General features: G+C 37.6%; 1 protein-coding gene across 10 annotated transcripts in view; it reads left to right on the plus strand.

Moving 5' to 3' along the window:
* The window catches only part of MAGI2 (membrane associated guanylate kinase, WW and PDZ domain containing 2), a 675,337-nt gene that overhangs the window by 432,877 nt on the left and 218,668 nt on the right, over window positions 1-23,792 (plus strand). For all 10 annotated transcript variants that reach the window (XM_032442310.1, XM_032442308.1, XM_032442312.1 and 7 more), the window contains 3 exons: window positions 2,429-2,644; window positions 9,727-9,940; window positions 21,968-22,047. In XM_032442310.1, the coding sequence (XP_032298201.1) occupies window positions 2,429-2,644; window positions 9,727-9,940; window positions 21,968-22,047 (510 nt within the window). The remainder of the gene's footprint in view (window positions 1-2,428; window positions 2,645-9,726; window positions 9,941-21,967; window positions 22,048-23,792) is intronic.

Raw genomic sequence — 23,792 nt, forward strand, 5'->3', positions numbered from 1 at the left:
AAGCCTGTGTTAGCAAGGGCATGGATTAGATGATTTCCAAAGGTACTTTTCAACTGGTACAATTCTGTTATCCTGCAGTGTATCACATTCATGGACATTTCTTGTTATGACTTTTGTCTGTCTTCCAGTGCTGAGTACATTCAGTCAGTCAAAATGAGATCATTAAATATCCAAAAATAGAATGAGCATACCCTTCATTTAAAATGTCTTTTATTCTTAATCCTCTTATCTACCACTCCGAATATTAGCATTAGTGCTAATTACTACTGCAGCAGCTTTTTTTTGACAATGGCAGAACTAAGAACAAGAATATAAAAGCCGAGGAACTACACTTTTACTTTCAGTTTGTATCACATCGGATCTATAACCTTTAGATTTCTGAGCTGATATTTATGACATTGGTGGACAAGTTTTTTAAAGCTTATGGCAGCACTTTCTCTTTCAGACTGGTGAAAAGGTTTAGGTTATGAAAGAATTTTTTAGATTTGACAAGCTTGTGGGGTTTTTTTCCCCAAATATTAACTGTTTCATACCTGCTTCTTACCAATAAAGATAGTACTGTTCCTACACAAGTACAAAACTAGATTAACTGTGCTTCAACTATCAGTTTTCAGGTATTCTCAGAATACCCCAAAAAGGACAGTAATTGGACCATCAGAGCTTGGAAGTTTGACAGTGACCAGGGCTGATTTTGGCATTTTTTGGAGATGTCGTTTTGCAAGAGCATCAATGTACATTTCCCTTCCTCTTTTAGATCTAAAGTCCTGCTTCCCTTCTTTAGCTCCCTTAATTAGAGAAACCATAATATGGGGGGACAGGCAACAACTAGCCATGCGAAGGCACAGCTCACTCCTCACTGACATCTGGCTTCCAAACTAAACCTGCTGCCATCTCATAAAATCACAAAATAGTCTTCAGCAAGTCAGTTTTTCATTATGCCAGCCCTAATCTCAGAGTGAGCATGAAGGCCAGTTAACATTGTAAGTTCTTGAAGTGTATTACAATTACAGAAACACCTGTTAAGAATGATATTTTGCTAAACCACTGTGAAAATTCAAAGTATTCACTACTTGTAAGTTACTTGTAAGTTACTTAACTGTATTTAAGTGGTCATGTGGCTGAACACTGTAATTCAGTGAGAACATACAGAAATGCCAGAAATAATATTTACTCTACCTGCAAAGTACCTCTTACAATGCTTTACTGCACAGATTAACACATTTCTGTATCTGTTTTACACTCCTAACGTAGTTGAAATCATTCTTGAAAGTTACATTATTATTTGATTGAAGTTCTAAATTGTGATCTAGAAATACCTTTAGCACCTTCCTTAGGTAGGTGCTTTCTCCTTTGGAAAAGTGTCTCAGAGCTAGGCAGTATATTTAGTTTCCCCTATTAACTGTGGAAAATCAACTGATAAGGCATTTAAACTGCCCTTCAAGGCAATTTTTAGATGACAAAAAAACAACTTTGCATAAAAAGTATGTCTTTATGTCTTTTATTACTCTTTATATTCTCTTGTACAAAGGATTCACTAATATTTTCAATATTCTTTTATGTTAATATTTTATTTTTAACTATACATTCAAATTTGAGCTATCTATAAGAAACCATTTTTTGAGAACAGATGTGTTAAAAATGCAAGCACACACATATATAAGATCACACTGTAGTCCACCCAATCTAATGATCATTCTGACAAAAAGTGGATGATTCAGAAGTTGCCAGAAATTTCCTGAGACAAATAGAGAATAATCTGTCAGACACTTTAAATCTTCTCAGAATTTCTTAGTAGCCTGATAATTTTAAGCCCTAAAGCACAAGGTTTCATCTTTCTTTGAAAATATATTAGCATTAACTATTACAAGAAGGTTTGCTCATGAATAGCAAAATTTGGACAAATATGAAAAATGAGATTGTGCAGGCATTACTGGAAACTGCAAATCTCTGTATCATTGAATAACTATTTGCTTTCCAAGCAGGTAGGATAATTTTAGTAGATAAGAAATTGATGTAATTTGATGAGTAATCAATATGGTTACAGTCCTTTTGATGCTTCAGAAACTCTTGTATTGTGGCATAAATGTTCATTTGTCTTAACTAGTAGTTTGAAATGAGAGAACAGCTCTGATACATTGCCTTTTTCTCAGGTATTTGGGTGAGTGGAATATTAATTTACCCTGTTAATGTTTCAAGAAGTGTCGGTATGGTAATTTATGAGCATGATTTTTTCACTAGTGTTGGCATCAAAAAATCACTGTTTCATGAAAATTAAGCTTCTGACTTTGCGGGAAGCTTTTTTGAACTCATATTTTCTGATGAACTAGATCCTACAGCAGAAAATGTCATTAATCTAAACCAAGAAAAAAGAAGCAACAGTTTCATGTCTGCTAATTTGTGGGTGTTTTTTTTTCTCTTATGTTCCCAGACAATTATTACGGCACTCCGAAGCCTCCAGCAGAACCAGCTCCATTATTGGTAAATGTAACTGATCAGATCCTCCCAGGTGCCACTCCTGGAGCTGAAGGCAAACGTAAGAGGAATAAGTCTGTGAGCAACATGGAGAAGACAGGTATTGAACCTCCTGAGGAAGAAGAGGAAGAAAGACCAGTGGTCAATGGAAATGACGTGACAGTAACACCAGGTCTGTTCTTCCTTCTTACTCTGCAGTGCATTTCTGTTATTCACAAATTCCCCGGTTATCTCCTGCAATGAGAATATGTATGCTCAAGTAAGGATGCTCCTGCGTGACTGGAAGTTGGGAATTCTGAGCGATAGAATCCCTGTCAGACATTAAACTAAACGCCTCACCTCCATTCTGGAGACTCGCCTCAGCTACTGTCAGGTCTGCTTGTGAGCTAATCACCCTGAAATCACTCTACAGTCTGAACAGAAAATACCTTCTTTCTGATTGTACTTCTGGTGATTTGTGTCAGATTTGTAAGTTAGGAAATCAAACCCAAGCACCTTTTCCTCTTTATTGACCATAGAGGGAGTCTAGAGAACTGCAATTTGGTCAAATGAATCCCATCTCTGTGTTTCAGGTCTCCTTGCTCTCAGAAGGTGATATTCATTGCAGAGTTTACTAGATTAGATAGACAATTTTATAAATTGTTATTAAACCTTTGCAATATCATGTAAGAGTAAAGCCGTCATCACATTAATAAATTTGTGACAGTGCTGATGAAACTTAGCAGGCAGCACGATCAAGAAGGACCCTTTCCAGCAACATTTCAGGTGCCACGTAAGGCTGATAAGGCTTTCAGATGTCTTGTCCTAAAGGCAGCTGTTGTTTTACCCTTTGGATTATAATTCTTCAGACGAAAAGGGGCTGAAGGTACAGACTGATATCCTAAGTGAGAAAAGTCCAGGCTTTTCCAAGTCAGCCTCCCCTTCAATACTGCAGCGAGTCATCATTTCAAAGTAATTTATCCTTTTGATTCTAAAATAACATGTAAGAAATTACTTTTCTTCAAGTAGGAAATTAAAGAATTCAGACATTTATATCTCTGAGAAATACATAACTCTGAATTATTCTTGGTTAACTTAGAAATTCAGGAATAAATGATTGAAGTAGAAGTCTGTAATGACAGCCACACATATAAGAAGATAAGGAGTTCTATAAACATATAGGTATCTGAAACAATAAATCCACTACCTAATCTCCTGAGCACTGCAAAAAGGATTTTCATACTGCAGATTCTGTGTGTTCTTTTCTTTTCCTTCTGCATTATAAAGTATATTGAAGTGGTTATCCTTCTACCACAGATGTATTTCTCATTTGCTATTCTGTAGTAGCTGACTAATATTACATGGAAGGGCAATTTGCCAGTGCCAAATCCATCTCTGTGTCCAATGGGTTGGCAGGTAGTGGTGTGGTGTAAGTGGGTCTCATTCTGCACACCAGAGGGCTGCAGCATGACACCCTGGCACTGCTGTCACACTGCTGTTCAAGCCTTGCACGTACCTTCTCCACAGCACTGAATCTGCTGGCAATGCCCTGGCACTTAGTGCCTTTCCTACACAGTTAAGCAGAAATGGGCGAAGCCCAGAAATCCTTACATAAAACATCAGCACTGGCTCTGTTGCCAGGATACTTTCACAGTGACAGATGCAAAGGCAGGATTTGGTATGTGATGTGTACTGCGGAAATCATTAGAAAGATCATTCTTTGCAGTTACTTGAAATGTGCCACTTAACCAACCATTGCTGTGGAGCAATTTCTGGTGCAGTGTTTCAGTTCCAGATGGATCAGAGGGAGTTATTTACCTGCTTTTCTCCTTGCATTGTACACCAGTGCCTGGCATCTCCCAGGCAAATTCTATGTGACAGAAACAATGACAAGGCAGCACCCAAGACACAGCCACTGGCATGTGCTGTGTTGAAAAACAAAACACAGGAGCACAGGAGAACAACAACCCCTTTCCTCTCATTCCTTGTCCCCCAGAAAGTGATTCCTGTAGGTGTGGCCAGCAGAACAAGTAGTGTCTGTGTTGGTGCTCATGGTTTCATAAGCAGGGTTTTGTTGTTCAATCACACTGATTGAGGACTTTGGGGATTGTAGAAAAGCAGCTCTGTACATACATGATGCGTTGCTTTTGTTGGGATGTGTAGCTCCCACAGGCTCTATTACTGCAGTCATTTTCTCTGTCAACTGTCAGAGCCTTAGCTGCCTCTAGAATGTATGTGCATTTGTCATTTATATCTTTGAACACTGAAGGAAATTAGAATGTGTTAATTTTGTGGTCTTAGCAATTTCATCTACCAGTACCCTCAGGACCCTCAGATTCATCTCGTCACATCCTATGGACTTGTACAACTTCAGGTTCAACAAATGGACAAAATATTGTGTACGAGCTGTATGGAGAATATATCATATCATCCAGTAAATTTTTTTAATGCTATTTGAAGTACTACAGAGATGGACTTGGAGTATTTAAAGTTATGAAGTTAAAGGTCCCTTCCAACCCAAACCGTTCTGATTCTTTGATTTTTTTCCCCAGTGTTTCTTGTATTCTGCACATGGAATAACTTGCTGGTGCTTTGCTGGTGCCTGTTCTGCTACTTCACAGAACACTCACTGAGATACTGTGCTAAATTCTTTTAGAAAACTGGGCCATGAAATCTGTTTTGTAGAGACAGTAGGCAATTTCACTTGATGAAAAGTCAATTGTATTTTTCAGTGACAAAAGTATTTCTGGATGCATTAGGATTTGTATTTGTATCAGATGTTATCTGATGATAGATACTTGTGCTCATAGCATATTACCATACTATTTCAAACTTTATTCGTACGTTTAAGGCAGTACCAATTTTTAACCAGAACTCCTGTTGTGGTTTTTGTTTTTCTTTTAACAAATAAAATGTAAGAATATATATCAACAGGAGAAAGGAAACAAAAACACAAACAACAACAAAAAAAAATACAACAAACCAGCAAGGTAAATATGTACCCTTTTTGGAATATATGAACATTAGATACATATCGAAAAAGATAAAATACCACTGTAATGCTGCATTCCAGATAACCAACAACTAGTACATCTATTGTGTAAAACTAAATGTTATTAAATGACATTAAGAAATTCTTCCTTAATTGCTTGGGCTTTATTCACAATATGCTGTTTTCTTTATTAGTAAATCAAACTATTAAAAATAATGATCCAAGAATTAATAAGTCATGAGATTGGCTTTAACATAATTATATTTTTAGTTGTTAAATAAGCGTCAGCTTCCTTTGTTTTTATAGCAGTCTCTGAGACAGGCTGAAAATATTCCTTGTAATCGTCAAGGTTTAATTTTCACATCTTTTTCCGTCAGCTTGTTAATATAGCTATCGAAAGGTGATAATCTGACCTCATCAGACCTGTAGAAAGTAAGATTCTGAGAAAGAACACATATTACACATATCATGCTACAGTCCTATGATGTAGCCATATGAGCCTATCAGGCCAATGGGCTGACGTACACTGCACCCATGCACCAAGTTTATTTATTCTACTATTGTCATTTGCTATCCGACTTTATATCTTGACCTCATTTAATCTGTGCAGCAGTATTCCTACAGTAGAAATGTTGTCAGGACTTGTGTAAAAGACAACTCACAGTGCTATCAATGATGCTTAAAAAAGATGAAGATTCACTTTTACATAATAGAGATTAATTTATCAGCAATCACATCATCCTTTTCTCAGTGCATGTAGAGACCATTTATCCTCCATAATACGAAAACACCTTCCATAACCACCAATTTTTCTCTTAAAAAAAGAAAAAAAAACAACAAAACCCTCCATCTTTCCATGCTTCTGATGTTTTTTGTTGCTTTCTTCAGACATTAAATTCCTTGACATTAAATTCTTGAAAATGGGCTCTGTGCTTCTACTGAAAACCTACTGCTGCTGAAGATGGAAGGATCTATATTGCATATTCTCACTCTTCCTATCTACTATGATGCTTGCTTTTCTTTTGGAACAGTATTAATACTGACTGGGCATAAAGCATAGATATCCCTCACACATCCCTATACTTCTACTATATTTTTGTTAGGAATCCCTTTCTAGACATTTGCTCCCCATCTTCATTTTTACTGCTGATTGTGGCATTTTGCAGCAGACTTTGGAAAGCCAAAGAAGGAGAAGTTTGTGAGTGGCAGATAAGCAAGAGGTGATTGCATCTCCCCTGGGTTCCTACTGCTCTGCTGTGGGATTCAGCCAAGCAAAACTTGCACTTGTGCCTCTTGCAAATTCATTTATTCCCACAGACAGATTCACATTTCCCAAAGCATAAAATAAATAAAACAAGTCGTTCAAATACATTCATTTAGCAGCATGAGCTGCATATGGCTGTAAAGCTATAGACCATCACCCTGATTGAGACGTGATCTAATATATTCCACACTTCTCTAAATGACAGACTATTTAAGTGTTAAAGTCTTTTTTTCTTTTTTTTTTTTTTTTTAAGATAATGAAAGCTATGTCTACCATTTCTCTGTAAGGAGCAACATCTGGTACTCTGTCAAAAAATAGAAAAATAAAAGAGTTTGGCACAATTCCTTCATGCTAAATCTTGACAATTATTCACCACCTTTGAAGAGCTTATGTGTAGGTGGTTTGACTGTTGGTCCCAACGTCCTTCTAGGAAATAAAAATAGATAGACATGAAGTTTTTAGGTTGGATATCAGAAAAACTTCTTTACAGAACAGGTTGTTAAGCACTGGAATGGGCTCCCCAGGGAGGTGGTTGAGTCACCATCCCTGAAGGTACTTAAAAACTAATTAGATGTGATGCTCAGGTACATGATTGAGTGGAGAGTTGTTAGTTAGGGTAGTATGTATGGGTTGTGGTTGGACTTGATGATCTTCAAGGTCTTTTCCAACCTGAGTAATTCTGTGATTCTATGATTCTATGATTACAGTTTCATTAGTTGTGCTTCTCCTTTTTACAAAATGACCTAATTCTTTTGGAGGGAGATTAGGTGCTCGGAAATTAAGAATACAAACCTGTCTAGAAAGCTAAAATGTAGGTACTTTATTGAAACCAAGACTTTATGTCATTCTGAAGTTTCTGGTCTCTGTAGAATCTCAAAAGGTGTATTCACTACTAGCCATGAGTCTGTTTCATTGGTTCATGAAGTAGCCTAGTTTTCATTTCATCAGGCCCTGCCAATTGCAAATGTCTGCTTACCTGACCCACTCTCTGCCTATTCTAATCTGAGTTCCTTAGCCCTACTGCTGACATTAATTACGTTAGTCATTTAATCATAGGTAATCATTTTGCAGTAGTGACTGAGGCAAAATGAACACTAACTGTCTTGTGGTTTTATATTTGTCATATATTATTAGCTTTCCTTCCTACGTAGTGGAATGAATCTGCTTTTAGTCTTTATATTATTAATGTACTTACAGAAAGTTTTCTTGTTACTTTTCATGTTCTGACCATATCCCATTTTCTAGACTGCTTGCTCTATTTTACTGTTACATGCCTGTATTCTTTTTTAAGTGTTCATGCTGAACACACGTTTTCTTTTTAGCCTCCTGTACAATTCTGTGATAGTGAGCAATTGGTGAGCATTGTTCATCTCCTTTGTCTCAGCCCTAATGTTTTTTCATTATATTTTCTTTCCTTTGTGTTGCTGAGGAGGTGAGGTGAGAGTGTTCTTCTGTGGTCACCTGTCAGCCAGCCCACTCATCTCAATATGTGGGGTAATTGCAGCCAATTGAATCACAGACAATGGAGATTCAGCCAATACATTCAAATTGTGAACTTATTTAATTTGGTCAAACACAGGGGTCTTTTCTGCTTCACTGTGACCAAGCTCCACTTAAGTGCAGCAGAAAACAAGGATCCAGGGTCCAAGGATGAGTTTCTCTGGTCCATTGAAGCATCAGGTTCCCATTTCATTTTTGGAGAAAATGGTAGGTAGATAGACCAAATGATACAAACACATGCCTACTAGACCAGTCAACCAAGTGTATTCATCCCCAAGGATGAGGAAATCTTGTTAGTAGGACAAGTTCTCTCAAGCATCCTTTCTTGCAGTAGTCAGATTGTCACGGGTTAAGCAAAAATCTACCTGCGCCCGTGACAGGGGGGCAGATGGCCCGCAGGGCCACTGGTCCAAAAAGGAAAGGGAAAAAGGAAAAAGGAAAAAGGAAAAGAAAACAGCGGCAACAATCTAAAGAGGCACACTTTCTTTCTAAATGCTATATCAAAATACAGGATAACACAATATAATACAAATTAATTGAAATTAAGGCTAATGAATCAAGTAAAATAGGAGAGAGAGTGAGTCCCAAAACCGAGAGGCCTACTGTAAACTCTAGGCAAAATGGCTGGAATGCTCCCACAAGCTCCGAGGATTCAAGAGAGTGAGTCCAGCCTCGAAGTGAGATTATATAGTGTCCTTGTCCTGTGACTTATCCCTGACCGTGATGTTCTCTGGTATATGAAGTCTTCTTCTGTGAGCTGCACATTCGGTAAAATTATCCATGCTTTACATGATGTTATGATGTGGAATACTGATAGCAAAATTACAAAACCATGACACAGATAAATAAAGTTATATCAGTAAACAGTAAAAGACCAAGCACTGATAAAAGGCTGGGAAAGGAAAGCTTCCTCAATATGTTCTGGGTCACGATGACCTGGAATTGCATTGGGTATGGGAGGCATTTGTCATTGTGGAAAATTAAGCCTGCCATAGATTATATTGAAATTGAAATTACATCCACATTATATACGGATTAGATATAGCTGTAAATCCATAAATATTGTATTGTTTTCCTTACCTATGGATACAAGCATGTTGACTTTTTTAATTGAAAATGATTTGTTTTCTGCAGCAAAACAGGGTATTTGCTTGATAGATGTGTATTTTGAAAAGTTATGAGACACAAGACAGTATCGCTGCTGGATATGAGGCTGCCTTTTGCTCAGTGTTAACTGCTGAAGGAAGGACTCCTGGGACAAAACAAGCAAGAACTCTTTGGCTCATTTCTTAGCTCTTTATTAGTTTCTTGTTTCAGTTTGTTTTTATTGCTTTACTTTCTTTTATTGTGTTCCAAGATAAAATGTATCATCAGAGGGACTGTTGTGTAAATCCAACAATTTCTCTTTTTTTAAAAAAAAGACTTACAATTTATAGAATGCTTGTTGAAGACTTGTACCCTGAATATCATCCATTGTTAATTTAAATATCCAAAAACTGTAATTCTTCTTCTCTTGTAGAATCAAGTGAACATGAAGACAAGAGCACAGGTGTCTCAGGTGAAGTATCTTCTACCCAACCATGCCCTGCACCAGGATATACTCAACCTGAAGAAACAAAGGAGGATATGGATGTAACAAAACAGACAAAGCCTGAAGAGAACGATGACTTGGGCCCATTGCCTGATAACTGGGAAATGGCTTATACAGAAAAAGGGGAAGTGTACTTTATTGAGTGAGTGTTACTTTCTTTCTTTCTAGTAGATATACTTTATTTAACTGGATGTTGAGATGGTTTGTATGGTTGAGTGGAGCACTCCCTACTCAAACTCCATTAATGTCCTGGCTGTCAAGGCTCCCAAGAGCTAGTGACAATTCCTACATTACTGATTTACACTGAAGCATACTGTTGTGGGTTTTTTTTCAATAGGTTAATGGATATTAGCACTTTGATAACAGCAAATAGAGTCATTCCGTCTTCTTTTCAAATCAAAGCTTTTCTGCTGTGCTGAGCTGTGCAGTCTCTGGAATCTTCCTTTTGTGGACAGGGTGGGATAGGGTTGAGTTATGCCATTTTAAGGAATGGAAGATAGGAAAGCTAAATTCTACCCAGTGAGTAGTAGATGGAGGCCTATGATATATTTAGAAATAATAAAAGAGATAAATGGACAATTAGGAGGATTAATGTAGACATGTAGAAACATTGTCTTGATATGGTATATGTACCTATTGCTTCTGTTGTTAATTAGCCAACTCACTGAATGAATGAATATGAAAGTACCTTCTTCACTAAGTGCAGCCATTAATGCATTAATATCAGAATAAAAATGGAGCAAATGAGTGAGTTCATATTATCTCATGTTTCACAAAAAGAAGTGAAAAGTCAGTGCAGTCATCTGCACAACACTACTTAAAGAGGAAGCAGTAGCATTTATGTTTGCTTTAAGGAACTGCCTCAAACAATTTGGGGTGTTAGCCATTGTTCTGATTTATAGTAGGTAAAAATAACATTTGGCTATGTCACTCTTATTTTAAGTCCCTTATTTCATGTAAGATTTTATGACAATCACATGAAGCGTAAACAGATGATAAGAATAAAGTTTGTGTACATTATTTTTTCATAAACACTGACATGACCAAGTATAGCTTCTGGCGAATAGAAGGCTGAAAAGAGCAGTTACTGTTAAAACATAAGTGTCTTTGCTGAAAAGAGCAAAAATGTGCTTATTCTAGGAAAAGAATAAATATAGTAACTTTGCCCGAGCAAGCAGAGAAGAACTAGAATGACTTCAGGGTAAGCTTAAACATTCATTTCTTTCTTACCTCACTACCATATAAAATTTTTCTGCATATATTGAATGCTCTGACAGAGAACACTGAGCAGTCTGAATTATATGGTACTCTTGTTTTACTTGATGTAACAAAAGCCTGTTATGTTTGAGAGATGAGTTTTGGGGTGCAATCACTAACACATCCAGCTGTGAAAGTGGCAAACACTGAAGCAGGCAGTTTAACAGAAAAGAAATAAGTGGTTTCTAAAAAATGTAGTGAATAAAAATAACCCAGCCACTCTACACAGCAGCCATTCCACTCCTTATATTCCTTTGATGTTACAGTTTGCTTCCTATCCTGGAAAAGCTCTGGTTTACACTACCATTCTGACAGTGCACATCATTCACTTCCACTAAATGAACGTTATGTTAAATAAGGAAATCAATCAGAGGTACAAGCTGGATAAAAAGACTGTAACAAGGGCTCTTTACTGTTGGAATTATATTCTTGAATAATGTTATTGCAAAAAAAAAAATGTGCTATTTCATGTCTGTAAAACTACCAAATTGTTTACTAGAATCCCAGTAAAGTAACAGTTATTTCATCATCTGGGTTTTCACATTGCACAGTCTTCACAGGGTTAAGTTGGAATGTAATGCCATGGGGATGCTGTTAAATTGCCTCTTTGTTTAGAAGTCACTTTGGTTAATGGCATAAAGAGACTCCATTTGCTTTCTCAAAAAAAAAAAAAAAAAAAAAAAAAAAAAAAAAGAAAAGAAAAGAAAAGAAAACGGAAAGATAAAAAGACAACAAAAACCTATTTGTCTAACATCTCCTCGAACAGTAGTTAAGATTATTAAATAATAGATGAAAACCAAACATTTTTAAAGTGAACATCATGATGGGTGTAAAAAAGTCATACTAGGCAGCATCTTTTATTACTCTATTTGAGGTTCTTGTGAATTGTGGCTTTGAACCCCAAGGGCTTCAAGCTGTAAGCTATCTCAAGTTCCAGACCATCACAGGTATACTCAGAGGTCTTAGACTGAATGACAGCAATTTCATTCATTCGCATCAAAACTCATATCTAAAATTTGCATCTGATTTCATTTATCAGCACTCCCATCAAAAGTAACGTAGCAGATTTATGGTGAGAGGGAGTGTCTTCAGGAGAAGAAAGATAACTGTAGGTGGTATTATTTATTTGTTAATCGTTAATGGCCCAGTTAGCATTTTGTAAAGCACACTGGAAGGAATTTCCTCTGCCTTAAGCTCTAAAAAGAAAAAATATCAGACACCAGATTAACTGGATAATTCAGAGGATGTTGCATTTTAGTGTATGACTCAGTTTGTTTCTTCATTTCATTCCCTTTTTATGACATAGGTGCATGACCCTATGTTTACCTTTATTAGCATTCACCGACAGAACAGGAAGAGTATCCTTGCCTACTGCATAATACTTACCACTGTTTTTCAGGAAGAGCTACTTAAGTATGTTGCTTGGGTTGCTTCCAGCCTCCCTTACATATGGAATCAGAGTTTTAAATACAGGCACATACCACACAAATAGGAGTTCACCTCCAACGTTTACTTTCATTTAGAATATATGCTAATGAGAACATGCAATAATTAAAACACTGGATATAAATTAGAATATCACCAAAAAAAGAATCCAGTTCTAATCCTTCTTCCCTACTTTAAATAGAGATGATGAGTGTGACTTATTTTGGTGCAGTTTAAATTGTAGCTGTCACTGATTTTTAGTTTATCCCTCTCCCGGGGTTAAGGAAAGGCTAAAATTCCCCATAGCCTTCAGACTTCACCTTGCCAACAGCACTCAAGCCACATTCTAGAGAGAGGAGTCTTGTATTGTCCTTGCAAAGTCAGCAGACATTGGCTCTGATGGATCTCAGGCATTCGATGTTTGCTGTGTTGTCCCAGTGCAGTGTTGAAGGGAATGTAAAAGAAGCAAGCATCTTGGTGCATCTGCTGTAATGGGCAGTCAGCCTTAAATCCAGCACTCACTCAGCTCTCATTCTCCATTGCTTCTACCATTACATCATAGACCATCCTGTAGAAATGGTCTGTCTTGGATTTTATGATACTTATTTCTAAAAGACGGGATTGATTTTGTCTCTCTCTGTAGCCCTCTCTACCTAGGGAGCACAGCTCTCTGGAGAGGTTGCAGGGTGCAAGACATTAAGCCAGGAAGAGCTACCAGTCGTCAAGCTGAGCTACAGCTAAGCCTTAATGAATAGTCTCAAGGACATTGCATAACCCATAACAAAATCAATTTAACTTACTCTGTTCAAAGCACTTCTTTGCTAATGTGACATTATTGGTTGTTTTGTTAGTGGAGAAAAGTCTAAAATACACTTAAACCTCTGTAATACATTTGTAAGGGATCATCTCTGAACTGTGGTGATTATTTTTAGGAGAATTCGAATGTGAGGTTTAACAAAACACTTTCCAGTGCATCTCACAGATATGAAGTCTCTTCCTCCATTAACACCTCCTTCCCCGATCTTACAATCAGCATTGCTTTTTTGGACCCATTGCAGTATCTTTTTTAGTTAGAAGTACTTTTCATGAGAGCATCGTAAAAGACTACAAAACAGCCATAAAATAGGTCTCTGCCAAGGACTCTCCTCAGTAAAAAATAGACATTAATGTTTTGAATATAGCTGCTGCTATTTCAGGTGTTACCTGAAGAGATGTACAGCTACAGACTAGAAAAGTAAAAATCTGACCCAGTTTGTTTCTAAGAATATTGCGTCTGACTTCAATAGGATCAGTATTTCTAATGTTTAAGGTAGGAATGTCTTTTGATGGCAAGAATAGCATATTTATCCTAGCATCTTGCTTACCTGAAGAATCACTGTTTACTCAACTCTTCCTGCTTGCTCATCAGTTCACCATCAAAAAGTAAAGTATATTAGTTAAGCATAGCTACTTCGTTGAATTTGATCACCTTTATCTTTCTTAACAGAATATGCTAAAGGTACTGAGGTATAAGTACACCCTTCTATCTGCTCAAGATTACTTCCATATCCTGCAGCAACTGTCCAGTCTCTTAGGAGCTAATTTGGGTCTTTCGCAACTGTTTACATCATCAGCATACCAGTGTGTAATACTGAGATTTGCCATGTCATAGTTTTGTGGTTATTTCTGCAGCTTTACTTAATGGGCAATTAAGATGTCCTTCCAAGGACTTTTTCCACATGCTGTTTTAATGTGCAGTTCTGACAGGATTCTTCTTCTTCAAGAAACAAGTATCATTATGACTTTATCACCTAGATGATTCTTAATCATCAGCTTCCTGTGAATTTGAACACAGATGTCCATGATGCTTTTTCCATCTCTACATGTTGTGTTGAATCTGTCTGTTTCAGTTAGACATAACAACTGTCACATCCCCCTGTCTTTGTCTTTCAACATGGCGCATGGTGGGACTGGCACCAGGAAAAATCACTTGCAGTTTCTTTCTCCTGCAGCCAGTTCCTTGCCTTGTGACAAATTACTTTGGAGTAAGGGACTGGAACTGTAAAAAACTTTGCAAACACTGATTTTTTTTTTTATTATTTTATATTTTGATGTTCTAAAGACATTCTTAATGTGAACAAGAGCTAAATCTTCCTTAACTCTCAACCACTTTCTAATCCATGCTGACATCCAGGCCAAACTGCCAGCTCAACTCCCGTTGGCTTTTCTTACTCTCTAATTTCTTGTCTTTTCCCCAAATGTTGCTGCTCTGCAGAGCTCCTCTTTTAACATCTTACTTCTGACATCTGTAGTGGTATTATATTCTTTCACCTTCTTTCCTTTAAATGGACTAGTGGACTCTATTCACCTGGCTTGTTTTGAGGCATTAGCTATCTAGTATAAACCACTTAGCAAGATTCTTTTTGTGGTCGGAGAGAAGAGGTAATTATCTCCAGAGGTTGATGCATCCTGCAAAGGGTGAAATCAATTTATCCAAACATAGGTGTTTTTATTAGTAAAAATCCCTTGGGATATTCAAGGGTACAACTGTGTAAGCATGTTGATGTTTGTCAGGAGTACACTTTTGAAGAAAGTGTGGTTGTTTCCCTCACTGTGATTTGGTTCACATGTCAGAGTATGTGAACTGAAAGATTTTCAGTTGAAACTGAAAATAAAGTTATCTCTAGGAGTACAAATAATTGACTCCAAACCCTAACAGGGATTCAGTCCATGGCACCAGATTAGAGTTAAAACCTGTTTGGATTCCTTCTGAACTAAATCAGATCTGCATCTACTTTAGTAAAATCAGCAGAGTGCAGAGTGAAACACTTGGTGCTCATGGCCCGGCATCTGCATTCACTGTCTCTTTCCAGCTGCTCTGCACTGCACTCCTCTGAATGGATGAAGTGCACTAGGTGAGCTCTTGCTGTGTGTCATCTGGTTTAGATTCAAATGAAAGAAGTTTACAGTTCTGAGGATGCTCTGTGGGTAAGTTAAGATATTCACTTGAATCCTGATCTGAGTCAAAACACTACTGTAAAAGTATAGTGATAGCCCAGGTTATATACATGGATCTGGTAGACAGGATACAAACCCAATATAACAATGCTGTTACAGAATGGCAGCTGGACACCAGTTGAAAGACACCATAGACACAAACATGGTATTCAGAGCATATTTTTAGGTCCCTAGTCCTACCCTAAAACAAGTAAGATAAATTATCCTGTATAGGTTCCTTTGCTTTGAGTAGAAAAGAATCCTACACAGTTAACTGTATAATTTCTAGATGGCAGTCACATGAAATGAAGTCCATTCTTGGTCACAGTTTAGCTGCCTGAGTCAAAGAGAGCACTTTAAACAGCAGAAATGACTATAGGAGACCTTAGGTATTTATGTATTCCTTCAAAAATCTTCAATATGCATATTCTGCTCCTACAAATGCCTAGAGGCACCACCACTGTATTTGGTACAAGTACATAAGTGCTTACCATTGCCCACGGCCATCTAGGATGCACAGAATGGGCATCCTCTAACTTGTATCTCTTAAAAACCTCATATTCCAGGCATACCTAGCATGAACCAACAGTGTGAAGTGCAACATGAAGTGCAGTTAATCTCATTCTTATCATAGCCAGAAGTGGAGTCACTTCTGCATGTGTGCAAGAAATTTGGGAAGTCACCCACAAAGGATGAATTGCAAAATTGTGATTTTACTGCTCAGTTGTTTTTTTCACTGTTCCCCTACATGTGAATTGCTTGAAAATCAATTTCTCCAAAGCTCTGCCATCAAATCTTAGGTATACAAACGGGAAAAGAGTACGCGTTTTAATATGAAAATCAGGCAGCCTATAGTATACTTGGTTTCTCTCTGTCTCATATACTCTCCTTTGCTCAAGCTGTTCTATTGAGGACCATCTTGAATGTTATGCATTTACAATAAAAACCCAAACAAACCCATATGTGCTGTCCCTGAACACACTGAAGCAGCACATTGGTAAATACCCACTTTGAAATGCCTTTCACAATAACGTGCAAATTACATACCTTGCAAGAGTCACAATTTAGAATAGGTTTGCAGTGTTTTCAAAAGACATTAAAGCTATTACTGTCAGTAAGTGCTTTCTGTATTCCCTTCACAAATGTTTCAAGAGATTTTCTGAGGGCTTTGTTACCACAAGAAACTTCATCTGTCAAAGTGTTTTAAACTGACAGATCACTAACACCAATCTATCATATTAAAAATCTTAACTAAAATAATACACCTTATGACAAATAATAGTAAGTTAGTACATTGTTAAGCAAGAAAAGCCACACTCCAAGTGTCGGTTTTCTTAATATCTGAAAGTATGGACAAATATCCACTGAATTTCTAGAGAGTCTTTGGTGCTGGCACCAGGCTCCAGTGATAATGGGAAACTGGGTTATGAACAGGCTGCAAAGAATAGCTACAAAGAGAACGGAAGATTGACTCAGAGTTTCTGGGAAGTATTCTGAGCTTCTTTCACTCTATTTAAACCAATTGAAAAATGTTTTGGGTTTTGTTTTTGGGTTTTGTTTTTTTTCATGTAATTTTATAGCTTATTCTAATTGATACTGTAAGACGTTGATAAGCGATTTCTGCCAAGTGAAAGTGCTCGGTAGAGAATTTAAGTTAACTTTCAATAATTAGTATATTGACTTCTGGCTAGTATAATCAAATAGCAATCATTTCTGGTGGAGTTTATTTTGACATTATTTTTCAACACTGCAATAAACCTTGGGTCTAAAACTGTTTCTATTTTGCGCAACAGTTAATAAACCAGACTGAATTTACAAATGTTCTGCTATTCTCATGCTCCACCTCTATTCAGCAGAACCAAAGAGATTTTTCATTCACTGCTTTCAAGGTTTCAAGAATTAGGAGTCTTAAAATGTCTGATTTTAAGACATTCTGAGGCATACCTGGTTGGTTTGCCAGTAAGCATGTGTTAGTTCAGTCATCCTAGCTATTAATCAATATCATGGAATCTAAGTATAGCCTTTATAAATCTGCCCATTAATTATGAGGCATGATTGTTGCTGAGTAATGAAAAAGTGGCCCGTGGAAAATTCTGGTGAGGCTACAACTGTATTTCTCATAGGATGCTTTTGTTGCATCACTTCATTCTCATTCAGCTGGTGACAACTGCTCTGACTGTGCATTTGTTCCGCAACCACTTCTGTTACTCATCCACAACTCATTCATAACTAATCTGCAAATCCTCATTCCCTTCTCCTTCTGGTCTGCCTATAGGACTCTTCAAAGTGCACACATGGTTAGATGTAGTGTTGGGGCAGGACAGCTTATCCTGCATGCATTTTACAGGATTTTTAGTGCTTCAGAAACTTTAAAATGTTCACAGCTTTTGTGGCAGATATGTGTCAGAGTTAGTTTTGCCACTGGTATTAATTTGACCATTTAACTGTTCCTTCTTCTTGCCACTGTTAAAACTTTCCTACCAGGGCTACTTTTAAATTAGGTTAAAAACTCTTTAGGAGCTAAATGTTGTCTCCCTATAGGTTCTACAGATTCTAATCCATTGCAGAGCTGTATATGGAACAGGCAGAGCACTAGGACTCAGAGGAGCTGACAACTTCCACAGGTTGTCCCTGCAGCCTGCCCTGGGACATTCAGACAGCCAACACTACCAAGCCCTTGTTCTGCCTCTCATTTTCAGCCTGTTCTATCTGTGTGGAAAACTGCCTCTTTTGTGTCTGTGTTGCTGTCTAAGCTCAGTTTTAGCCCTTTCCAGAAGGCATTTAACAGGAGATTATAATAGAGTAGAATCATAGAATCATTTGAATTGGAAGAGACCTCTTTGAAGGTCATCTAGTCCAACTCCCCTGTAATGAACAGGGACACCTACAGCTAGATCAGGTTGCTCAGAGCCTGGTCCAGCCTCGCCTTGAATGTCTCCAAGGACAGGGCTTCGTAACCTGAACAGCAGCATGGTGTATGGAAAGAGAAGTATCTTTCCAAAGCCTGCAACTCAATATCTGGAACAAGGGAGATTGGAAGAGGACCCTGCTATATATACCTCCTTGGTGGGAGAGAAATAGACATACAGAGGCAACCACAATTCTGTAATGCAGGAGCACTTTTCTCCTTTTACATAGAGAAATATAGTAGTAGTCAAGTGTTACTCATTACAGGAGTGTAGGTGCACTGGGTACCTGGTTGCTGAGGTGATCCAAACAGTCACCTCTAAGGTGGTTTTGTAGAGATGCAGTTCATAGAATCATAGAATAGAATCATAGAATCATAAAAGTTGGAAAAGACTACTAAGATCATCTAGTCCAACCATCAATGCATCCCTACAATGCCCACTATGCCATGCCCCTCAGTACCATATCTGCTCTCTTCTCAAACACTTCCAAGGATGGTGACTCCACATCCCACCTCCCTGAGCAGCCTGTTCCAATACCTCACTACTTTTTCTGAGAAGAAATTCTTCCTAACATCCAATCTGAACCTCCCTGATACAACTTAAGAAAGTTCCCTCTTGTCCTGTTGTTGATTCTGCATTATTTCAGATAGAGTTAAACTTCAGAAAAGGAAAAGGAGGTTTACCACATGCTGGAGCACCTGTCTGGAAGTGCTTGAAGACCCGTTGCAAGTGATTCCATAAGTTTTTGTATGAATGATGTGGAGCAAGGGAGCAAGCACAGAGACGGATAAGGAGAGGGGTGATTTTCAAAAGGTACTTTGGTCCTTCTGCTTTCTTTAGATAAAAGTTCTTGTAGATAATTCAAACTTCTGCTGAATGAGACAGAAAGCAGAAGAGGAGATTGAGTGTTGTAAGACCTCATCAAGATGATATACCATCTTCACTCTCTGAAATGCTGCTGCAGACTGAAGAAGGATCATTCTTCTGCTGGAAAAAGTGTTGACTTTTTTATTTAGCTTTGGTTTTGCATGGAATGGGCACAGTGGACAAAATTGGAAGGCAGTAGTCCTCCTGGCTTTATGAAAGCTACATTTATGCTGAAGGGAAGCATAGCTGTTTGCTTGTTGTTGCTTTTGGTTTCAACAAAACCCTCAAAGGATGTAATTCAAGTAATTCACACATTTAAACAATAACGCTGAATTGGGCTTATTTTCAGCTTGGCACCTGTCTTTGCAGAAGCCTGGAAACTCATTTCAGGCCTATTCTAGAAATGTCACAGGGATATTTTCAGGGCTGGTGAACTGGTCTGTTCTGCTTTCATGCAGTCTTATGAGGCAAACACCAGCCAGCCAGCTTACAACAGAGTTGGCCATTTGAGCTGGTTCTGCCGCTGGGTCCTTTGATGGTTATGGACAATTGCTTGCTGTCTCTGTGAATCCATTTTCCCACCTTTAAAATAGGAATTATGGTTTTTATTCCCTTTCTGAAGTGCTTTGGGATGCATTTTATATCATAGCAAAAATTCCTAAGTGTAGTCATATATTTTCCTCTTCTGGAGCTGTAGGAAACTATCTGTGAATCCTTGCAACCAGTGGGGGTCCCTGCAGTCATTCAGAACTGGTAGCTGGGAGTCAGTGGCTATTGCACAGACATGCCCATACTCCAGAGTTGCTATTGCAGCTTGCACCCATAACCCAAGCTAGTGCCTAGCACTGACACTACTAATGAGGCACCTGAGGTAGCATGGAGCTCAGTGTGTGCTGCTGGCTGCACCCAAGGAGCTAAGAGCAGCCTATGCTGAGCTCCACGCTGCTGCAACAGCATCACTGCCGGTAGCTCCACTGGTTAATTTAAAGCTAGCTCAAGTATGTCTGCACAAGCTGCAGCTAGGCTGTGACTGCGGTATAAAAATACACCCTACAGGAGACCACAGGCAGCCAGATCTTCAGAGAAAGCATCTTACTTACATTTGAAATCAAGCACGGGCTGATGGCATTGTTTCAAATTTGCTTTACCTTTAGTCTGTTGTTCTTCATATTCTGCAGATGCAGCCATGTTCCTAAAGTAGGTGAAGATTTCATTTTTCCTCCTTGCTTGTCACAAATGGTGTTTTAGACTAGGGTGTGCTGAAAATAGGAATTTAAATGCCTCAGTTTTCATTTTGTTTGATATTTTATCCATACATGACGTTCATCTCCCTTTTATTTTTATTTTTTCATCCAAAGTGTGTAGGAAGACTTAATATTGTGACAATAATGCTGAGCAGTAAGTACTATCACTGCTTTCAGAGGTGGAGAAATCAAGGCAGAGGAAAAGTTACCTGCCAAGGTTTAAACAGTGAGTTAAGGTGTAAGAACGGGCTGGTACCGTGCATTTGCTTTTCCCTGGGGAAACCAGTGTTGTTTGGACCACGTGGACTGTATCAGTCAGTAACTCACCAATTAAAAATTGCATCCTAATCCATTTTTTGCCAGGTTCCCCCTTTTTCTACACCTTATGCTAACGTTCATAAGAGATGTCTTAAGTATACTTCACAATGACATAGCAAATTAATAATAACCTAAATAATTCAGTACTGTATAAACTATATGGAACAAGCATCCTCCTAGGGTGTATCATATAAATAAAACATGGGTTAGAATGGACTATGAATGATGATATTGTAAGAAAGGCATCTCAAAACATAAAGGAATAATGATCACATCCTTTTCTGTTTTATAGTCTTCCTTGCTTAACATACTTAAAATTAAAAAAAAATAAAAATAAAAAAAAATAAAAAAATTTTAAAAATTTAAAAAAAAAAAAGAAAGAAAAAGAAAAAAAAAATGGTTCCAAAATCAAAATTCAAATGCTTCTGGTAAAGGTATACATTGAAAAAATCTTGGTTTAAGTCTCATTAGGTGTGTTAAGTGTCAATTCATTTGACAAAATAATCTCTTAGAAAACAATTTGTATCAGTTCAGTGCTATTTTATGGCTGATTCTTCAAGGATCTATTCAGAGTATAGAAAGCCACATGATTCATTCAGCTTGTGCATATCTATTTTATCTTGATAGAAGGATTATCTATGAAGAGATAAAGGTTTGTTAAACAAAGTATCATTAATCACTCTGTCCGGAAATGTAGTCTTTGCAGGAACATGTCGTAATTTGCATTACTTTCGCTATGCCTTGCCAGTGCTGCTGGTGAGAAATAAGAAACCTGCATTTATGAAAAGGACAGGTTTAAGATGAAAATAATTCTATCCAGAAACTGTGAGAATGATACAGAATCCTGCCGCCTGCACTCGTTCAACGGGAGAACACTGTATTTGTAATAAATTCCTTTTGCTCTGGATGAGTTCTGCATTTTCAATGAGGTTAACTTGGCAACATTCTAGTTGATTTTAATAAAAATAGCTGCTTTGAGGACAGGGAGCTGAGGTTGCCAAATTTACAGCTGCCTTGCACAATTACTCTTACACCTCCTTCAGGGCTACTTAGAACCAGTAAGCAAATTAAGTGTATCGATTGCAATTTTGTTGGACTAACCCTTTTTTCTTAAGGAATAAACTTGATTCCTTTCAGTATGTGTCTGCTCAGAGTGATCTCTTTTCTTTTCAGCCATAACACAAAGACAACATCATGGCTGGATCCACGACTTGCGAAAAAGGCTAAACCTCCAGAAGAGTGCAAAGAAAATGGTAGGTTATTAAGTTTTCGTTGCTGCTCAGAGGGGATTTGCCTTTGTGTGTGTGTCTGTCTCTCAGTTCTTACAAAAATCAGGCATTTGGGGGAATGATGAAAGGTGTTTAATTGCTGCTTTGGTTAGAAGCCATAAGTGATACCAGTTCTCAGTGTGCCATGTGTTTCTGCTTTTTATTCCCCTTTCTGATGCTATCCAAAGCTGAGGATCACAAGTGTGTTTTCTGCCTGTTGTGTGTGTGTGACTCCGGGACTGACCCTCTCCCTCATCTCCTACGGAGAACTTTGGTCTGCAGAACAGAATCCCTTTTCAGATTCTGAGCTTTTAATCTACAGGCGATTCAATGCATAAGGGAAGCTAGCAGCACCGTGGGAATATGAATATTGTTTGATTTGTATTTAAAGGTACAGTGCTATGCTGTTTAGTAGCCAATTTAAACAAAATAGCATCTGATAAAGCACCGTGTGGGAGGGAGAAAATAGATCTGTGTCTGTCCGAGTCTGTGACTGCGTTTGGGGTACTGCGTTGTTAAGGGTTTAAAATTTATCAGTGTGAATAGTGTGGGGATGCTTAGAGGAGCTGCGACTGATACGCAGGAGAGATGAGTAGTAAATCGACTAAATCAGCGAGAGAGATGGAATACACATCTCCTCAAACTATTGCTTATGCACTCAGAATGATTTTTATTTTTGCTCTAGTAAAGTTTCAGGGATCAGAATCATTTAATAAAGCCAAATTAAATATGCACAGGGATGGATCTTCTGCTGAGGAGTTTTATTTTATTGTTTAATACTTCATTGTTAATTAAATGAGCCAGTTAAGAAGGAATGATTTCTAAAGATGCTTCTTGTTTTGTTGTTATGAGATACAGAGAATTAAATGCATGCATGCTGTTTACATTAACTCAAAGCATTTTAGTACTTTAAAATGACAAATAGGCTTTCATGTACTGCGGCTGATTTATTTTAATTTTTTTAAATGCATTACGTTGTTTAATGTAGATATTATTAATTGAAAGAAAACTCAGAGCAATTCAGGGCTGATAGAGGGTCACTGAAGAGTTGCTGGTTGTATGAAATGTAGGGGCAGTGATTTGGTATAAACCGTTCTGTTTTTGCAAACGGCTTCTTTTTGAAAGGCTGCTTTATTCTAAAAACCCTTTCCTTATTTCAGCAGTAATTCTGACGTTCTCTTCTGACATCAGAAATTACATGTCTGAATGATTTTGTGATGCTTATTCCAGCACTTACAACACTAGTCCCTGGAGTAAATTCTGTACTGACAAGAAGTGTTACTGAAACAAAACAAGGGCACAGGAGTTCTGTATTATAAATCCCTCGCATTACCTAAATAAAGGAATAGTCACAGAAAAAGCAGAGAGAATAAATCCAGCTATATCTATGAAGTAACATACCACATTACTTGGAGTGAATGTCTGTTGCTTTTTCTTTTTCTTTTAACTGCAATATTGAGATCTTGAAATATACTGAAATATTTTAAAAATAGCAGTGTTTGATATAATTTTAAATGATGATCAATGCATTAAAGAAACAGCATTATCTTTCAGTTATTTGACTACTAGATTACTGAATTAGGATAGTGTTCTGGGTTGTGCTGTCCTTTAAAGTTACTTACCTCATTATTGCAAAGTACTTGAAGTTTAACAGAGTAGAATCTTGTATTCTTATAGTTTGTTCTTGCAATGTCCCCCTCTTTCCCTAAGGTTCTTCAGTTTCTCAAAAA

Source organism: Coturnix japonica, chromosome 1 (assembly GCF_001577835.2).
Source record: "Coturnix japonica isolate 7356 chromosome 1, Coturnix japonica 2.1, whole genome shotgun sequence".
NCBI lineage: Eukaryota > Metazoa > Chordata > Aves > Galliformes > Phasianidae > Coturnix > Coturnix japonica.